Genomic DNA, 20962 nt, shown 5'->3' with positions numbered 1-20962 from the left:
TAAAACTCTGCAATTCATAAAATCTCGTGTGACAAAAACTAAACCAGCAGTTTTAGGAAATAAGTTGGTGGAGAAGAAAAGGAGACAGGGGAAGAAAAGAGACTTCTTCCCTAAACACTGAGCACTTTTAGCCATTACAAAATACAGATAAGAAGCAGACAAGTGACAGAGAAGGACAGATGGCAAGTAAGGAAGCTACAGGGCAACTAGGACTGACAGTGTTCTTGACAGCTTCAGAAAGCTCAACCACAGTCAAGCCTTAAAAGGTGACTGAACAAGGAGATTTTCTCAGGGACTCTGAGGAAAAATCTTAAGATGGAAAATGTAGATTGTCTTAATCTGAGCAACCACTGGGAGAGGGAAGAACGAACAGGGTTTGAAAGAAGGACTAAGGAAAAGCCAACACAACTGATCAACACATGAAGCAAGCAGTAATTTGTTTTCCAGCCTTATAACTAAATTTCCCTTCTCCTGCAGTTTACCTATTTTAATCCTGGTCAGATTTGTTGTGTTCTAATAAAGTCTGTAGTTCCAGGGATTAAAAAGTTCAGTCTCTTTTGGCACGCTCAAAAAAAAAATGGAGATGGGGATGCACAGAGGAAATAATTCCACCTTAATGCGCTGTCTGATTCAGGGTCCTAAGAGACTGCCCTGCATTTCAGGGGGGGATTTTTTTTTTTTTTTTTTTTTTTTTTAAAAGCCTTGTAGTTGAAGATTTAAAATTACAGTTCCAAGAGCCAGTGTAGTTTATCTTAAAAGTGCCAAATGAAGGTACAGGATTTCTTTGCTTTATACATATTTAAGAACTCGCAGGTAGTATTTCTAAGCATCACTACCATATGTACCTATGCTAACAGCTGTACCATTGAATAAAAAGCTGTCAGAATTTGCAGATTCAGAACTTTAGCTGAATGGGATTTACTACAGCAGATGTATCCAAGCACATCTTTTTATGTGCAAGTACTTTTCATACCGACATCTCATCAGGCCAAAAATGCCTTTTCATTATGGAAAGGATTAAAAGGTTCATACACATGCAGCTCACAGAAATTTCTCAAAGTTTACTGTATTCCACGATGATTATCTTGATTCAATGGATTTATAATCCCTCTATTGAAGTGCAAGTGTCTGCATAAGAGTGAGTTTGAGTGCCATATGGGCAACCATGGCCAAGAAACTTGAAACTGATGTGACAAAGTACTTGTAAAGCATGAAAGAATTAGGGCATGCAGAAACTTCTTGTCTCTTTCCCTCAAGAGTTTATATTTATTCTGAAAAGTTACACGGATTTCACTGCTGTTTTTTGTAAGCTGTTACTCTATCAACGATTCTCAAAGTGAGCACTGTCCTAAAAGGACTCTCTTAACTAACAAGTTTTGGATAAGCAACTGCTAAGAGTTCAAGAATTTGAGTTATTTTTGAAGACAGGAAAAATATGTTAAGCTCACCTACTGCAAGTTTTAAAATCTGGAAAGAGCAATAGGCTTCTACCCTACCTCTGAGTTCTACGGATGGCAGTTCAATTTGGATTGAATTGCCTGTTAAAATATACAAAACTGTAGCCAGTTTTCAAGACTCCTCTTAAAACATCCAGCAGTCTCTGTCTCACTTCGCTGCTGAGCCACATGTATCCTTCTGCTTCTCCTCCCCACTCAGTTTTGGTTCTGAGGCGCCCCGGTCTCCCAGCAGCCTTACCCCATCTGCTCCGATTCCACCACTGCAATCCACTTACATTCAGAATGTAGTGCATCCCATGTCCTTTTTCTTTCTCTACCACTCCTCTTTCACGCACTCCTAAAACAAGAGTCCTCTAGACATTCTGCATTCCGGCAAAGCCAGGAGTTTGTGAACTTTAAGAACTCCCTCTACCTGTCTACTTCTTGCTCTGGCCACATAAAACACTTAGAGCATACTTGCAATGAGCTAGTGAGTAACAAATCACTACCACATGGCTAGCACCTGTATTTGAGTGGCATTTGAAAGATCTTGCAGGGAAGGAACAGACAAGTTCCTTCAGTGTAGACCACCAACACTCGACCATATGCCTATGAGAAAATTAAATTGTGTTATACCAGTTAAATTCTACATTCGTATCCCTTCCCTCGCATCAATCACAAATTGCTTCAGGCTAGGGAACTTGCTATTGACATCGCAGAATTGCTGCAGCCAAGTAAGCTTCCTCATCCATGCTGCCTAGAAAACCTCCTTCTACTTTCATCCCAAATAAGGAAGACAAAAATCCCAATATACATTAAAAATCTATTATTCATTCACCCATTTAACTAGTCACACATCTTTCACAGCCATTCCTTAAACTTCATCTCAAGTATGTCCATAAAATGATCATCAGATATACTGACCACACTCTACCACCTCTGTGCCTTCCAAGTCCTTTAACTTCCATATCAATTTCAGAATTTCCTGTCTTGAAAAGTTTACCATAAGTCTACCCATGGCATTATCCTTAACTGTTTTTTACCCCAACTCCTTCTAGCCCAGGTATTTCTGATGATCATCTTCTCACAACTAATTCTGTCACTATTTTCCACACCTCACCCACTCTTCCAAATCACTAGGAATAAATAAGTAAATGAACAAATCAACCAGTAGTCAAAATCATCTCATTAATATGAATGGGTGGGGGGTTCTTGAAAGAAACCACTGTGCAATTGCTAATTTGTCATCCTAGGGTTCAGTTTTATAAGACTGAATTTCACTCAGGTTTTGGACTATCAAGTCTAACATCCAGGTTTCAGTGTACAATACAGACAATTAAAGTCAAGTCACATCACCAGCAATACAATAAAAAAATCCAATAACAACAAAATAAGAAAGAAAAAGAGTTAAAGGTACAGCAGCAAGACAAACAATGCTCAGCTCAGAGAAGAAACTTTAATTTACAACGAGCAGAAGCACTGCAATGCAAAGCCCCATTGAGACCCCTAGCTAGCCACCATTGCTGCACAAGCAGCAAATAAAGCTAGTTAGTTTACAGCATGAACTCCTACACAACTTGCAGTTACATCTTTGCAACGCAGTCACATAAACATCAACAGTAATTGAGAGCATTATATTGCTGGAAAAGTGCGTAGGCCATTAATCTGTTCTGAATCAGACAGAAGAAAAAGGCTAAACAGGTTTTCAATAAAAAACATACTGTTGCTGAACTTCTTGTTGAAGAGATTCTTCTCCTCACAACAGTGTTTCTGCTCGAGAAGACTTAAGTGAGCTACTGACGGAAAAATAGTATACCATAAGATCAAAGAATACATTTTTAGTTCTCCGTTTGTAATCTTTTCCCAAGATTGTGACCAGAAAAGGGTTTGAGATCATAAAAAATTATGCCAAGATAGATATGGTTACTGGTTTTATCATCTGCAGCCTCGCAATTTGAAGAAACAGTCCACTGAAAAGCAACACTGTACTTAAAAGCATTTTCATGTGCACTACTAACTAGCTTGTAACTCAGATAAGGGAAGAATCAATCTTCATTCAGGAACAGGAGCAATACCATGGGTCACAGGGCCCACGTGTCTGTGGTGCCAGCAACCAGAGTGAGCAAGCATATGCATGTTAGTGTGTGATCACTAGCAAGTATCAAGACAAACTAGCCAATGAGTAGGTTAAGTGACTGGGGAGCCAGGTATCAAAGCAGCTGTAAGTCTACAGTGTGTGTTGCTCAAAGAGAAAATTGAAGGAGTTGGCTACTGGAGGGACCAGAAGGTCCAGCTAGACCAACTGCTAAAGAGACCATAGGGTCTGGTGGTCAGCCAAGAGACACATTTGTATGTATGTATGTGTCTGAGACAACTGGCGGAGCTGGCTACCAGAGGGGCCAGGAGGTCCAGGCCAACCACTGGAGAGACCACCAGGTCTGGGGGTCAACTGGGAGGTGTGTGTCTGTGTTGCTGTATGCAAGGGGGTCTGTACTAATAACTGGCACATGGCTATAGGCCTCAGGGGCTCACAAACCCCAGTACCAGCACCTGGGAAGACTGGGGATCCAGGGGTCAGCTCCTGGAGAGACAATGTCTATGGGCAGCTACTGGAGGGATCCATGTCATGTATATACATTTCCCACTAACGGACTTTTATCATGATCAACCAGAGAGGGGAACAGGATAAGGTCACAGGTCCTCTTTATGTTTGCATGAGTGCTGTGTCGTCTGTCTGCACTGCATTCTGTGACTGCCCAGGAATATGTTATATACATATGTTTGTGCAGGTGCCTACTGGGAATACATGTTCAGCCTCACCACTGGTTGGACCTGGGGACACTGAGCTCTAGCAGCCTTGCCTGCATTGAGCCACTGGAACTGGCAAGCCCCTAACAGACATACCAGCCCAGACCAAAGGTACAGTATGCTTGCTTCTGAAAAGCAAGCGCTGATTAATAGAAAATCAACAAGGAGAACATCTAGTTTACCTCAAGTACTCGTTCACCTTTCAAAAACGCGCAGCTTGAAGACTTCCTGAAATCATGTACTTAAAGGCTGTTGACAGACCTCTTCACAGAGGTACTACTGTTATTTGAACCCAGATTAACTTCTACCATCCACAGTGGGAAGGCTCACCTCCTCTTACTCTGAATCTCACAATTCCCCATTTATCTGACACTCCTTGGTTACCTGCTCCATGTAACTTACAGTTTATGTAAAACAATCCCAGCTCACCCAGCAGTCTTTATCCTAGCCAGTCAAAAAGCCATTCCTGCCTTTCCCTGAACATTAAGCAGCAGATTAATTAATTAAGGTTAGGAGATACCTCTGGCAGTCATTTAGCCCATGCCCCTGCTCAAAAGTCAGTCTAACTAGAGCAGGTTGCTCTGGGCTTTGCCCAGAATTTTTGAGTAACTCAAGGATGGAGATGCCACAGTGTCACTGAGCAGCCTCTTCCAGTGTTTGACCACTCTCATGGGAGAAGAGCTTTTCTTCTCATCTAGCTGAAGTTTCCCATTTTCCAACTTGTGTTCATTTCCTCCTGTCCTATCACAGTATGAACTGAAAAAAAGAGTCTGGTTCTGATTGTCTACACACTCAACACTTGAAAATCTACGCTTATCCCCAGTTTGGGGTTGCCCATGAACCTGCTGAGGTCGGAATGTCCCACCATGCAAATCATTAATACAGACCTTTAAACAGCATTGGCCCCACTGCCAGTTCTTGAGTGATATCACAAGTAACCAGCCACCAGCTAGACTTTGTACCACCCCTCCCCTCACTGAAGCCTAATAGGCAGCTCACCATAGCACCCTGCCACCTAGTCCATGTCTCATTCGCATGCTTCATATAACACTGTGGGAGAGCACGGCAAAGTCCTTGCTAAGGTCAACACGAACAACCCCCACTGATTGTTCTTTGTCTGCACAGACAGGGCTCTCATCATGGAAGGTAACTGTGTGGGTCAGGCATGGTTTGCCCTCCGTAGCTTTGTGTTGGCTTTTTCCAGTCACCTTCTGATTCTTCGTGCAGCTGGAAATGGCTTCCAGGGAAATCGCTCAATCACCATCCCAGGGACAGAGGTGAAACCAACCAGCCTGTAGCTCATTGAATCCTCCCTGTTGTGCTTTTTGAAGAGGAGTATAATGTTATCTCAAAGTCCATACTGTACAAGTAAAACTAGGATGGTTTTTATGCATCACTATACATTCACCAACAAAGCCAGCCAACTGTCACTTTAGCACTTACTTACCTAAAAAAATCTTCCTGCAAGTCCTTACAGTCAGCTTTTTCTTCACAATCCATAGTAACATTATCTCAGTATTCATCTTCTTTCCAGATGATATCCCTTTACCTTATCACCATTTTAGAAAATAAAAAAAGTGAATGTATGAAAAATATAACACAGGAAGACTATTTCTCCATCCATGACACGACCTTTCTTCGCATTTGGTAGCGGCTTAGGTTCCCACTGAGTTTTTGATGGAAAGCCTTGTTGAATGCCCTTGGCAACCCAAGCAGAATACGATCATCAGATTTCCCTTGTGAATGTGGTTCTTGACTCCTTTCTGGAATCCTACGAGATTATTCAGGCAAGATTACCTATTGCAAAAGCTACATGGATCTCCCACGGTGTTGTATTAGGTAACTATCCACTAATGCTATTCCCCACAATAGTTTCTCCTAATTTTCCCATTGCACATGTTAAACTTACTGCTAAGTGGTAGAGGTCTTTTTAAAAATTACTTTCAAATTTTCCAAATACCAAGTTTTAAGCAGGTCACATTCCTGAGCTCCTTGTTTAATTCCTGAGGCCATAACATCTGGTTTAAGCCTTTCTAAAAAAAAAAAAACCCAAAAACAACCCACACCAAAAAAAAACCCCACAAACCAAACCAAAACACATCCAACAAAAAACACCACAACCCAAACTTGTAACTTGTTCCATAATTGCTTCTACCAACACCTCAATTTAAAGACAGATCCTTTGACACATCCTCCATAATGAAAACTTCCAGATCAGAACTTCTTCAAAGCTTAAAGATTAACACAGACACAAGGGGTAAAACAATAGCTTCTCTTTTGATGAAGCTTTATTCCAATTAGAGGATAGAAGGAGAGGTTATCTATTAGCCCTACACATTCTCTAATGGGCTTCTTGTTCCCAGCATGTTTCAAAAAGATTAATTGTATAGGTTCTGCAAATTGTTCCTCAAACATCTATCTTAGCTGTACTGTATTTTTCATTTATCCTGACAGAATTTATGAACCTGTGTACTTTGCTCTTGCAGACAAAACTTAACCTTTAAAAAATAGTGAACTTCGTGTAACTACCTCTCTTACCCTGCTGTTTAGCTATGCCACACCAGCTCCTTTGTGGACTTATTAGCGTTAACAGGTGCATGCATTTTCTCCAAGACTCCCACATGGCATCTTCAAGGAGTTCCCACGCGATTTGCAAGGATTTTACTTTTATAAATTGTCTTCAATATGCTTTTTCATTTTAAGTAGTTTTCTCTAAAAAAAAAAAAAAAAAAAAAAAAAAAAAAAAGGCAGGGGATTTTCAGAGGCAGAAGTGTAAGATCCTGTATGAGATTTAAATACATTTTACAGAACAACTGTTTGACAGTATCACTTTGAACCAGATCCTGCACACAGTGGTCAGAACCACATAAAAATCTGTCTCTCCATCTTCAGGTTTGCAGACGAACTGCTCCATGAAATACTCACTGTGTCTAGCAATTTAGTCTCCACATCAATCTTTGCTGCAGCCACTGACTACCATGCAGGCACCAGGCTGACCAGGGAGCAGTACAACTAAGAGGCCAGAAGAGAATGAAAGGGCTCCAAAGAGAAAGAAGGGGAGGAGAACAACCACATAATAAAGTCAGCTTCTGTGCATTTATATACCACATTGCTCATGGAGCTCCAGGTCCTGGAATCAGACATGAGCTGCTGTTTCTCTTCATTTCTAACATATGATTGCAGAGGAAAAAAAAAAAAAAAAAAAAGGAATTCAGATACTAGATGTGAATTCAAGAAGAAGAAAGCAAACAAATCTCAATTAAAATAACAAGAAAGCATAAGCTAACTGCTTAGAATTAGCTCTCAAAAATTTAAAAGAACTTCAAATTTGACTTCTGAGATTGAACAAGCCTCTACAGAGCCAAAACACCTGACTTGACCAAGCTATATGCATTCCTGTGTTGTGATGCAAACAGATGTTCTATTTGGATCTCCTTGCTTATTGCTTCTATCATGAGATCACTTTTCCCACTATGTACCCTAGGGGTATCTCGCCCCCACTTGTGCCTAAATTCCCCTTTACTTCATACTTTCTAGACCCATCAAACCATCACCTTTTTCCCCCCAGGTTACAGAAGCATTAGCAACCTTCCTTCTTTCCCTCTGTGGCAGGGGGACAAAGCTACCTTCCTTCACCTGCTGGTAAGAACTCCCCTCCTCCCTGCCTCAGGATGAAACTGGTGGTTCACACTGCAGAGCTGGGTTTCAGTACTGCCAACCGACAGCTGATGGTAAAGCATGAAATTTTTCTGCCAAGTCTGTCAACGCTAATCTTAAATACCTTCTTCTCCAAGACATTATAAAAGCAAAAGACTGAGGCATGTGCTATAGAGACAACTTGCAATTGTTTAATAATTTATCCTAGGAGAAACTGAATACAAATCAAAGGGAAGCAATTATAAAAGCCCTCTGAGCAGCAGCTTAAGGGAGCAGATGGAAACACAGAAATGCATCTTTTCTGTCCCCTTCCTTTTCAGGTAGGGGGACAAGAACAGTTATTTTCCTTATCAGTTTTTGCATACTGCTAGGAACAGAGCAAACAATAAAACAAAGAATTTACAACAAATTAAAGTAGTCCATTCTGTTAGCCCTTGCAAGCCCAAACAGCTAAAAATCCAAAAACCCCTTTGAACCTCAGCAGGGCAGACAAGCTCAACAGAGCCGAACAATTCAAGCCTGCAGTTTGCCAAACAAGCCAAGCAGAGATGAGCACTGCTCCAACCAGCTCATACCAAAGCAAGTGGGTACAATGCAAAGGGGATATGAGTCACACCAGAAAAAAAAACATATAAAACAAAAGCTAAACAGTTGGTGAGACAGGAAGGACAGATGTGGTAGAATGGGCAACATCAGGCTGACAAGAGGGTAAACCAAAAGTGTAGGCTGTAACCTGGATAATACATGAAATATGAGACATCTTTACAGGAGGGAAAAAACAAAACACAACCAGCACACACAAACCCAACCAAACAAAAAACCACAACCAGAAAACGTGATTGTGGAAGAAGCAATTTCCTTTTTTCACATATCCTTTTAAGCTCTTCTGTTCTCTATACACATGACACAAGGTGGAAATCCTCTAGTCATATAGTACCAAATTCAGCTCCTGAAATGATAATTTTGGTTTAAAATATGAATGCAACTACACTGACCTTCTTGCTACGAATAGTTCCTAATTTACTTGATTTTTACGTGGGTTTTGGGCTTATTTTTAATATTTTCTTCGGAACCACCTGATAATGGACTGAAATACAAGTAGCAGAGCATGAAACAAGAATGATAAACATCTACCATTCCCACTGCTCTCCTAATCAAAGCTGTAGTTCTGTGTGGCCGCACTTAAGCTTCCCAGTCAATCTGCTAGTCAGATGCAGGCCATCAGTTTTACTATTACTCTACAGCAATGCCCAGCAGCCGTTTAGATGCCTGCTACTGACCCGTATCACAGTGAGATTCTTTATCCTATTGTCAGATATCTGGCAATTTAATCAAAACAAAAAGAGATATACACAGATACAAAATAATCTGCAGAAGTCAGAGGCAGTGCTCCAAAACCCAACACACATTTACGTACTCATTGACCCGCCCGCTTTGGGCAACGGATGCAGGAGACTGGAGATCAAAACCAAGACTTTGCTGAAGAAGGTCATGTGTTACTGAGGACCTGGGCTTTTCAGGAAAAGCTATTTTCAGTTAAACCTTTCATTTAGGTCGCTAAATTCTCTATTCAGACAAAACCATTTTAACAGCCATTTTCAGATTTTAAAAGCTTGTCAAAAAAGGCACAACCACTTTAATACAGTTATTGCTGAAGTTTGTGGCACAAGTCTTTAAACTGGGCCTTTAAACTTCACAAAAAAAAAAGTGAAGTAGTAAAAAAAAACCAAACCACACACATACACACACAAACTTAATTGATGTTTCTCCCCAGTAGCTTAACGAGCAGACTGATTAAAAAGAATTCTGAAGATCACATCTTCTGACTTTTTCCTACTTAGTATTTTTAAGCATTTATAGTACACTTAAAAGCAATGTAAAGGTATAAACACCAGTTCTTTGCCTGTATATTTGTTCCTCTTTCGTGGACTCTATATTTGCCTACGGAAGATTTTATACAGAAGGTTTGAACCTTGCACAAAAGAATCTTACCTATATTGAAAGTTCAATCCAATAACTCAACTTTGGAATAGGAAAAAAAGGCAAAAGTTACATTCTTTCATTGTAAACTCTGGGAAGTTATTTCATGTTAACATATGACAATTAAGGCTTTACACCATAATTTAACTGTGAACAAAAAGTTATCACTGTAGATGGAAGCTGAAGAGCTCTGAAGAACAATGTCTGTGATTTGAATATGGAAAACCGTAGAAGTGTTAGCTTTCTGGACTAAAAACAAATTGAAAAATTGGAAATTTCAGCTAGGTGAGAAGAAAATCTCTCCTCCCATGAGGGTGGAAGAGGTTGCTTGGAGACACTGTGGCGCCTCCATCCTCAAGTTACTCAAAAACGCTAAGCAAAGCCCAGAGCAACCTGTTCTAGTTAGACTGACTTTTCAGCAGCAGTTTGAGCTAAATGACTGCCAGAGGTCCCTTCCTACCTACATGATTCTATAATAAAGCCAAATGACTAGTGGTAAAGAACAACATAAAATATTTCATAAAGTTACTCTTCTCATCGGAACCTTGTTAAGAAAGCAACAGAAAAGATACATAACTTTAGCCTGATAGAGGCTTTTCTGGCATGAAAACAAAGTTTTTGCAGTTACAGAAGTTATTCATCACTCACATTTGAAGATTCTTGGAAAATAATGGTCCTACTCCCATCACTAAAAATTAAAGTCTAGTTAAAGGATGAAAATATTACATGACAACTGTGCTACTGGGGATTTACAGCATAGGAGCTGGAGATGCTTAGTTTAACATTTGAGTCCCTTATTACAACACTTCTCTGACTTGAGAAACCTACACCAAAAAAAAAAAGACCTAAAAAGAAAAAGACCTATGTATGACAGGAGCTCAAACTAGCTAGTACTTGAAGTTTCTCATGTCCACATCTTTTTCTTCCAGCAAGTATGAAAGAACATATGGAGAGTTTTAAACCCTACACCAAGTTCTATCTGGAAAAAAATGAACTTTCAAATTGCATCATTTTGATCATCCCTTCACCTTGCAGGACTGTAGCTATTCCGCTCCCTGCTCTCTTATGCCGAATCCAGACTTCACTATCACTTTGGGCTCACAGCTTATTCCTACACTGCTTCTCTTCTTTCCCCTATTACTCTGAGGAGTCCCTCAAGCAAACACAATCAGTTACTACTCCACCCACCTCCACACTCTCAGCCATAGCCTGTGTGCAAAGACGCATGGAAATAAAGAAAAAAAAAAAATCTCACTTTTGAGCGTGAAAATACACAAACACTGGAGATACAAACTTTTTTGCTCCTTAAACAAGAGCCAGCTCAGAAAACAAGTTAGAAATAGACTATGTGAAAGAAAAAAAAAAAACAACCCGAAGCTCTTTCCTACATTACTATCTCTAAAATGTCATTTAACATACGTTTAAAAGCATAATGTGCCCAAGTCTTACAAATGGAAATCTGTTAAGTCAGCAAGCTCTTTCTATTGACATCCTTACTTTAGATGAGAATTTGAAAAAAATATATATATATTTTTGGTTAGTGTTTCGTGAAGGATGCATCCTTCTTGCACTCACTTCACTTTCTAGTTCACTTGTTTGCAGAAAGTAACTGGTCTCAGAGATCAGGTCTTTCACATACTCTAACATCCTGAAGGCACCATTTCCTTCCAGTACCAAACAGCACCAGGAACCACGTGGCCAGCCTTCTCATCAATGTCAAGTTACTTCCCAGAACTAGGAAGTACAATCTCAAGTCACTTATGAATATCATGGTTCATTTAATCAATCCTTGAGTATTTTGACTTTGAAGTTGTAGCTGCTCATTGCTTTCTCCGGCCCAACGTTATTCTTCACACAGCATTCAAAGTTTCCCCACGACTAAGCCAGTGTATTTGGCATCTCTATCAGTTTGTAGACACTGAGAGGCACACTTGAACCTGCATTAATACACTTTCACAACTGACATGTAACACTTCTAACGTGTCTGAAATCCACTTTACATCAACCATTTTCTAACAGATTACTAATTTCTAAAGAAAAGAAGGGGTCTAAGACATTCAGTTTAAACCATTAATTAGAAGTAAATCCACTCCCCTCCTTTTTCTAAGATGACTTTAAGCTGTGGGCCAAACTCCAGATCTTTGTAGTACACGAGGCCAGCTAACAGTAAGCATCATAGCAGAACCAAAGTCCTCAGAGTTTGAAGATAAAAAGCCCTATCCTTACAAGAACCCATTTTATACTTTTTTAGACAATATATATTGAGATCTCAAGCACCAATCATGTAACAGACCACAAGTACTTCATGAGTTATTGATTTTGTCACTCTAAAATTTGTTCTGAAAGAAGATCCATGCCACCTTGAACAGAATCCAAAAATAGTTCTGTTAATTTTTTCCCCTGAAATCAGTAGTTGTTTCAGAGCTGAATCATTTTATCATAACAGCAGTCCAAATTAGACCCTTAATTCATACAATCAGCCTCCTACACAGTGTTTGAAAATGCTGTTCAGCAATAACAGAACCTTGAAGGAACTTCAAGTTACTTTCTAAGGCAACCAGGAATATTAAGACATCCAATGTAGTTTAGCACTAGAAGTTGGGGTTAAATACTTCCAGAGAACAGACGGCAAGTTAAATACAATACTAAATACATTAAAGAATACAGGTTCCCTTGCTTTCATCAGGTCTCATTCTGCACAGAGAGCAGCGAACTCTTTACATTATTAGCTCAATTCACTACCATGGCTGCACCAAACTCTGGGGGGGAAATACTTTACTCTTGCTGACTTAGAAGGCAACACATTAAAACTGCCAACACACCTGAAGGGAGAAATTCAGTTTAACCAGCTCTCTGCACTTTCTGTTGAGCTTCTTTCTGATCACTAGAGCTGAGTTCACAGAGATTTTTTTTTCTTCCTCCACAAAGAGTTCTCAAAAAAAAAAAAAAAAAAAAAAAAAGAGTAAGCTCACAATTTTATCCCTATTTTTGCCACTGGCTGGGTCTACAGATCTCAGCTCTATCAGTGTAATGGCATTACACAGCAACTTTTCCCAATCACGTAGTAACTTCTCCCATTCCACCTCAAACTGATACATACCCCAAAGCTATGTAAGAATTTAAGTGATATCCTATTCAAGAGGATTGGAAATTACTCCAACTTAGGCATCTAGAAATTAAAAAGCATCTTAATAACACAAGAGAGTTACAACAGCTGCTATGCCTTGTAACACTGTACGGCCCTAGGGGATGCTACTGACACTTCCACTCTCTTTTCGCCCCCAGGGTTTCTCTGCCTGGCTCCTGCACAAAGATGAGAATAGCTCCTTCATTTTAAATAAAATCTTATTAGACAGCCTATTTTCCAGAACGAAATACCAGATGCAGCCCAAAAACCACCCATATATATAATACATTAAGCTAGGTTTAAAAGGAAGCAGCAACGTCTGCATGAAAGGAGTAAGCAAATTTTCTTGGGTAAATCCTTAAGTTCTCTTCCAGACAACTAGAACTGCTGATCAGGTGATCATTTTCATAACATCCACCTCCTTGTCTTAAAACTTACTAAGTTTCACAGTTATCTGTAAATTACAATGATAAGTGAGTAAGAACAATCAATTCCCGACTGAATCAGTGCTGACCACTGTTTTATCAATACTAGCAATTAACAGTAAACTTGAGCTCTAGTCATTTCTGCAGGCAACTTGCTGAGGTTTATTGCAGCAGCTTCCAAAGTCTTATCGTAGGGTCAAAAATTTTCTAAAGCTCTGACAACCCTGATGCTGAAAAGCTCTAACCCCATCAGTCATTTGTCTGCTACTCTGGGTGGAGGAAATCTCACAGGAGACAAGCACAGTAGAAAAATTATTTAAGGAGAGTTGCTTGTTGTTGCCACAAGTTCTAAGACAAGTTATCTTTAAACGCACAGAAGAAAAGATTAGCAGTCAGAATTACTGTCTCAATCAAGTTGGATCAAATCAGACTAATTTCCCTCTAAAATGTAGTAATTGACTTCAAATAGGAACAGGTGGAAGGAAACGCTTTAAAAAAAAATTAGAACTTTAGACAACATTTCCAATTAGCATCATAAGCCAGAAAAAACATGGTCTAGAAAAAATATGATGTAGTAGGGCCAGAACTCCCTGGAAAGCAATTCTGAGAGTTACATCAAACAAAAGGTTTATTAAAAAGGGATTTATTCTATTCAATGTGTGCATCAACAACATGGATGCTGAATACAACACACATTTCTTAAATATGCCCACAATGAAAAGCTAGGAAGGACAAAATTAAAATTTAAATCAATTTTACAAATTAAAGAAACTGCCAGAAGAGGAACGAAATCCAGTGGGGATGAGCACAAAACTCATAAAAGGGCAATGGGGAATATAAGTAGTAGCCTTTAAGAAAAGGAAGTGTCTAAATCCCAAGATGAACAGTCAATGTCAGGCAACTGCAAAACAGGCAAGAATCACTGAAGCGTACAACCACAAACACAACTTTCAGAATAAGCAAAGTAATCTTTATTGCTCCACTTTGTACTACACTTATCAATGAAATACTGTACCCCTACTGAAGCATCACATTTCAAGAAAACAGCTAACACAAATCCAAAGAGGAAGAACATTAAGAATGACCTACAATAAATACAGAATGAGCTGGATTTAGTTTCTTTATAAGAAGAGAAGGTTGAAAGAGGGCTTCCTAAGAACCAAAGTACCTACTGGGCTACCACAGAGAAAAGGGGATCAATTTGTTTTCAGTTTCTCAAAAGACAAAAGATGCAATGGGCTTAAAATCGAAGTTAATAACATTCACACTAAGCATCGGGGGGAGACTCCACCACTTTCCAATAATAAGGCAAATGAAACCCCTGAGCAGATTACCAGGGTTCTTTTAAAGCATCCAACACTGGGGACAGTTAAGGAAGAAATAAACCCCCACACTTTTAGCAGCAGGACCTCAGGAAATTGTTTAATCTTTGTCGTTCCTTACATTTATAAAAAAGCACAACACTACATAGAGCTTACTGGCTCTGACATTCATTTCAGTAGAAGACATCAAGGTGTGGTAGAGAATTTGTGCTTTTTTCCAGTTTAAACATTTCTAACTTTTTATTCTCTTCTCCTCACTACCTTCAGCGTAGTCTTAAGTTTCGATTAACACTCTTACATTTTTATGATGATCGTAGTTACCATGGCTGCAAAGAACGGAGTCCATCTTACACTCTGTTATTGCTAGAGCTTTAAAAACACTCAACAGACAAATAAAGGACTGCATAAGAAGAAAAAGGAATCCTGCTAATAGTTTCTATTCAACTCTCCCAATTCCATGACTCATGGGTTCACTGCTGATTTACTTCCATAGAATAACAGAGCACACAGTAAGTTAAACAGACACGAGGAAATGGAGAGTATAATGGAAGCAAATTACTGAAAATCAATAGTTTCAAAGACTAAACTGCACTGATAATAAAGCTCATGGGGTTTACAGAATTAGACTGATTTCACTTTTACATAAGGAAATTAGACAACACTTTCAATACAGTGTTCTTTCAAGTGTGCAGTTTAAAAGACTACCTTCCTAGTTTAATCAAACTTGTAATAAATAATAATGAATAATTATTAATGATATTGCAGGCACAACAGCAAGGGAGAAAATGTGCCTTGATTAGGACTTCTAAGGTCCCCTCTCAATCCCTCACACAGAGTAGGGAGGCAAAGCAAGTCCTACCGCACATACCAAGTTTTTTACGTGTTAACCTAACAGAGGCAGACAATCGGTTTGGACAACATCTTTGCAACATTAGATCTTCAATTATTCTCATCTAGTTTGAAACATCAAGTCCCAATTAGCCATTCCAATCTTCCCTTGTAATCAGTGAAAGGAAGAACTGCCCCTCCAGAAGACAATTCAGCAGGCCTCGGATATGTCTCTGACCCTCCGTTTCTCCCCACTGTCTACAGAGGCAGCCTAACGTCACTCGCTCAGACTTGAGACCAACTCTTCCCTGGCATCCCAAGTTAGATAACTTAGAACATTTCTCTTTCCTTTCTTTCCTCAAGCAACGTTGGCTAAGGCTCCATAGTGTCAGCTTCTCAGCACCTCTGAAGAAAAGCCAAGTTCCAGAGGTGAAGCTAAACACAAGCATCCTCAACTTCAATGACTTCCAGAGAGGGCAAAGCAAATACACAAAGGACTGTTACTTCAATTTTGGGGGGGGGGGGGGAAGAAAGAAAGAAAAAGAAAAGAAAAAGGATTCCGCACCAGTCTCCATTACTTTCTGTTGTACCAGCCATTTTTGTAAGGCAGAGTAAATAGCCCAGGTTGTAGACACAACGCACAGCAATAACTGTCCTGTTAAAGGTATGGGGGGCTATGCTACTGATGCAGGAACTTCTGCGTGAACCTAACTGCATCTTCATGGGAAAAGTCCCACTGCTTTAATAATACTATTTGCAATGTTGAGCTGAAAACTACACTAATAAGAATTTAATTTAGAATTGCATCAGCTGCCTAACCTTCTCAATATCCTCACTATCCACACAGCAACTTTTGTAAAAGTGAAAGCTATATATTAGAATGAAAAACAACAGCCTGGCTCTGTAAACACTCAAGCAGGTATTTCGCAAAACATCTCACATGCCAAAAATTAAAATATATGCAAATGTTTGAAGAAATCATAGAATCATAAAATTGTTCAGACTGGAAGGGACCTTAAAGATCATCTAGTCCAAGCCCCCTGCCATGGGCAGGGACACAAATAAAATCAAAGTTGTTGTTTTGTTGTTGGGTTTACATAAAGTAATGTCACTCAAAAGAATAACTTCGATTCTTAACAAAAAAGATAGTTCTACAACTTCACAATAGTATCCAACACATTGACAACAAACAGCTTCTCATACTGAAGGACGTAGGCTGGGACAAGGGCACAGGACACTTCATACCATTAAGTCACACAGAGGTAAAGGTCCAGTGACATCACAATTAAAACTTTCAAACGGCTGGGCCACAGCAGCAATTGCTGCCCTGTGTTCCATCTTGGGACCTGAGACTTCAAAATGCTGACATCAGAAACAGGAAAAGCTGAGATACAGTCCCTTCAAAACCCTCATGAGATTTCAGAAGTAAAACATCTTTAAATACACTGCCCATGAAAGACAAAGAACCCAGGGTGAGGTGAGGTAATGCTTCACACACCTTCTAAGACACTTAGGATCATCAACCTCTCCCTCCTTTCCCTACCACCTAGCCCCTTCCCCCATGAATTCCAATTAGAAAAGTTCATGTAGATACTATAAAGACCTGCCTTGAAAGGTAGGACTTAAATTAACTTACTTATAACAAATGGGTAAAGAAAATACTTCGAGACACTTGTTTAATTTTTATTTACAATGCACTTATCAGCCCACTAAGAAGCAAATGTTCAGAAAGTGGAGATTTACCCTCTAAATCCCTTATTCCCTGTATGTAGTAAAAGGTAGGCTACATACATCAAGATCTGGAAGAACAGATCATATTAGCACACCACTATGAGGAGAAACAAACCAAAAAAAAGAAATCCAAAATACACTTATCATCCTGACTGCATCAAATATATGGCACAAGAGATCAAATACTTTCATATCAAATTCATAATGCAGAATGTCCTGTTACCCTCCTAGCCACAAAGAAAATTTATTGTCAGATATTTAACTAATTTAGCCTACTTTTCTGGCTCCACAGCTGGAAGGCAGAAAAGTTGAGCTATTCAAGGAAGTCTACTGCCTCAAATGTATTCAGAAGCTTTACAGGATGACTTAAAAATAATCAGTATGCTTTACATTAGACTCATATGCTAGCTTCTTGACTATTTTAGGCATACAGTCTCCTCATTCTCAACCCTCTGATCAGACATTAAAAAAAAAAAAAGACAAACTTAGGTGCATGCCTCTAATAGTATAGTCCTCCAGCAAAGTATTTTAGGGTTGATTCCAACTTTACCAGGAGCAAAGACCTTCACAGCAGACACAATCCACACTTCCAGGTTACCTGATTCATTTTACAGGTCCTTGAAAAACCTGAAGTAAAGCTAAATGATTATAAAGATAAAACAAAGGGAAAACTTAAAAGTGTCTGCCCACACAGGATATAATACAAGGAGGAATGCGTATTAGAAGGGTGCAACAAACAATTATTCACAGCGCTTTCCTCACTTACGTAAAGACAAAACAAGAAGCACAGTATCACACTAACCAAATCATTCATTAACTATAAAAAATTTAAGCAAACACTGTTCAGCTATAATGGTGAGATGTCACTACATGTCTGTCTTCAATCAAAATAATTACTAATTATCCACCGAACAACCACTATCACCTGCTTTGTAATTCAACTCAAAGTTTTAAATTTAGTTCATATAATCATGTTTTTATTTAAAAGTATGGATGCTAGTACTCCAATTGCACTGCCCATTTGTAATCTTTGCAATGCAATATAACACTCAGTTATTTACCTACTAATATTCTTCATGAGAGAGCAAAAGAGGACTTCAGTGGCAGATTATGTATTTCCAGACATTTCTACAGGTATTACTCTCCCTCCTTCTCTTCCTGGTTTACACTAAAAGTTTATTGAATATTCCTTAAAGCTGTAGAGCTACCGCCAAGTTACTTATTCCTTGAAGACATTCACAGCATCTCTCTTCCATTAGCACACAAATACATACACTTGATCTTCAGTTAAACACTTTTCACAAAATTGTACGAATTACCTTAACAGTATTCTGCAACTACAGTCCAAGTCCACATCCATCAACAATAAATTCACGTTATACTGACTGGAGTCATGCCAAGCGTGACTATCTTTGCGATATGGGAGGGCCTTTGATGTTCACACCAAATAATTCTAATATCGTTCAACAACAAACAACTCTATTGTTTTGACAAATAGGCCCTGTGAAAATGAGTCCACGTATGTCATGGACTGTACGTCTTTTTAAATGACAAGACACAAAACACAACGTGTGAGTGGTCCTACTAAAAATGTAAAGTTTGCAGACTCAAAATTCCAGTGGATAGCAAAATGAAAGAACTTAAGTTACCGGAAAACTATAACACAAAACCAGGTATTTTTCTTAAATATTTTACAGATGTTGAAGTTACAATCATTACAGAGCAAAGGTTTAAGAGAATTCAGCTCGTAACTTTTAACCACACATACAAAATCTATCATACAAATGAAGACAGGATCTAGTATTAAGCTGAAAGTCTGATTTAATGGTAAATAAATCAGAACAAAGACCAAAGCTTACTGAATCGCCTAGAGCTACCTCGAATCGAGAGAGATCAGCCATCTGACAATTTTTCCATTTTAAAAACAGACAAGACCTTTTGCAAGACCCAACAAAAGCGCAAGACAACATGCAAAGAAGCAGCATGCACACAAAATTCAGGAGTTTTCCACCGTCATCAGATGATTAAAAGAACATTAACAGTGTGATTTTTGCCAGCACTGCGTTCCCTGCACAGAACCTGGCACACATCGTCTCCTGACTTCCAGCCTGCCCGTATACCGAGCAATCAGCAAACAAGGGAAAGCATAAAACCAGTCTACCTTCCAGCAAGAAGCACGGGGAAAAAAGAGAGTTTAAGGGCTTCTGGTACTTCAAACTCCACCAGTTACACCGTTCAGCAGCTGCAGCGATCCACTCTTTTCTGCAGAGGCACCCTTCTTAAACAGAAAAGTGCGGTGTTTCGCTAAAACCAAGTTTCAAAAGGACCAACAGATAGGAGAAACTTGCAAAAAACCAGCAGAGTTCCTCTCGCGCTAACCTGTACAAACGGCAGCTGCATGCCCGCTTCGTGGAATCCGCACAAATTTGAGGCGAAGCGAATGCATCACAGGTACCAAACGGGGAAGGGAACAGCCCAAACTAGAACCTCCTTTGGGAGATAAGCCTTTCCCCTCCGCCCCCGTTTGCCTCTTAATGACGACGGCAGGGGACAATCCTTGCCAAACCGCCGGAGAGCAGAACCGGCTGACAGGGAGCCTTTCCTCGGCGCGGGGAAAGGCGGGATCAGCTTTGGAGCGGGCGGAAAGCAAAGCCCCACAGCGAGAGCTCCGGGCACACGCGGGCCGCCCCGGTGGCGCTTCCCGCCCCGCCACCCCCCGTCCCCCCGCGGCCGGCACTGACCTGAGGGTGCGGTTGCCGGCGCAGCCGCGGCGCTCCATGGCGGCGGGCACGCAGCTGGTGAGCTCGGTCCAGTCGGCGTGCAGCCCGCAGCTCCAGCCGGTGGAGAAGCGGGAGAAGAGCCAGGTGTCCTTGTCGCCGCCCGGGCGGTGGCAGGCGCACTTCTTCTGCCCGGCCCGGCAGTAGCAGGGCTGCTCCAGGCGGATGTTGCGCACCAGATGCCGCCCGAAGGTGGTGCCGCCCGTCTTCTGGATGTGGAGGAAGACGATCACGTCGCGGCCCCGCATGTCGAACCGCACCCGCCGGCACAGCTCCCCCCGCGCGAACGGGAACTTGGCCGCCAGCCGCGGAAGCGCCGCCGCCACCTCTGCCTCCTCCTCCGCGGCGCCCGCCGCCGCCTCCTCCTCCCGCTCCGCCGGGCCCCCCCCGCGGCGGGCGGCGGAGGCTGGCGGGCGGCGAGGGCAGGCGGCGCCGGGGCAGGCGGGCGACACGTACTGGTAGACGATGAGGAGGAAGAGCAGCGCCAGCAGCGGCGGCAGCAGCCACCTGTTGAAGCGCTCGTCCATGGCGATGCGCGGGGGCAGCGCGGAGCGGGCTTAGGCGCTGCCGGGCGCTGACAGGGCGGCCGCCCCAGTCGGATCCCGCAGCCGAGGGGCGCCCGGCTCCCTTCCCGACGGCATGGTCCTGGCAGGCGGCCGCGGCTGGCTCTGCTCAGCGCAGCGCGCCGCGCCTCAGCCCGCCCGAGGCGGCCATCCCCGCCCGCTCCCCGCGGCTGAGGCGAAGGGGAGCCGCGCGCCGTCCCCGGCACGCGCTGCCGGGCGGCAGCAGCAGCTCCTGACTCCGCTCCGCCGGCAACTCTCTAGCCCAAACACACCGCTCGGCCCCCGGCGGGGCGGCCCCCGCCCGCCAG

General features: G+C 41.3%; 1 protein-coding gene across 1 annotated transcript in view; it reads right to left on the bottom strand.

The window, feature by feature from the left end:
• HS6ST3 (heparan sulfate 6-O-sulfotransferase 3) overlaps positions 1 to 20618 on the bottom strand; it is a 329969-nt gene extending 309351 nt beyond the window's left edge. The window contains exon 1 of the mRNA XM_086482032.1: positions 20056 to 20618. Within this exon, the coding sequence (XP_086338158.1) occupies positions 20056 to 20618 (563 nt within the window). The remainder of the gene's footprint in view (positions 1 to 20055) is intronic.
• Between the last annotated feature and the right edge of the window lie 344 nt (positions 20619 to 20962).

This window comes from Leptosomus discolor, chromosome 1, assembly GCF_034619465.1.
Source record: "Leptosomus discolor isolate bLepDis1 chromosome 1, bLepDis1.hap2, whole genome shotgun sequence".
Taxonomy (NCBI): Eukaryota; Metazoa; Chordata; class Aves; order Leptosomiformes; family Leptosomidae; genus Leptosomus; species Leptosomus discolor.
This window is presented reverse-complemented; position numbering and strand designations above follow the sequence as displayed.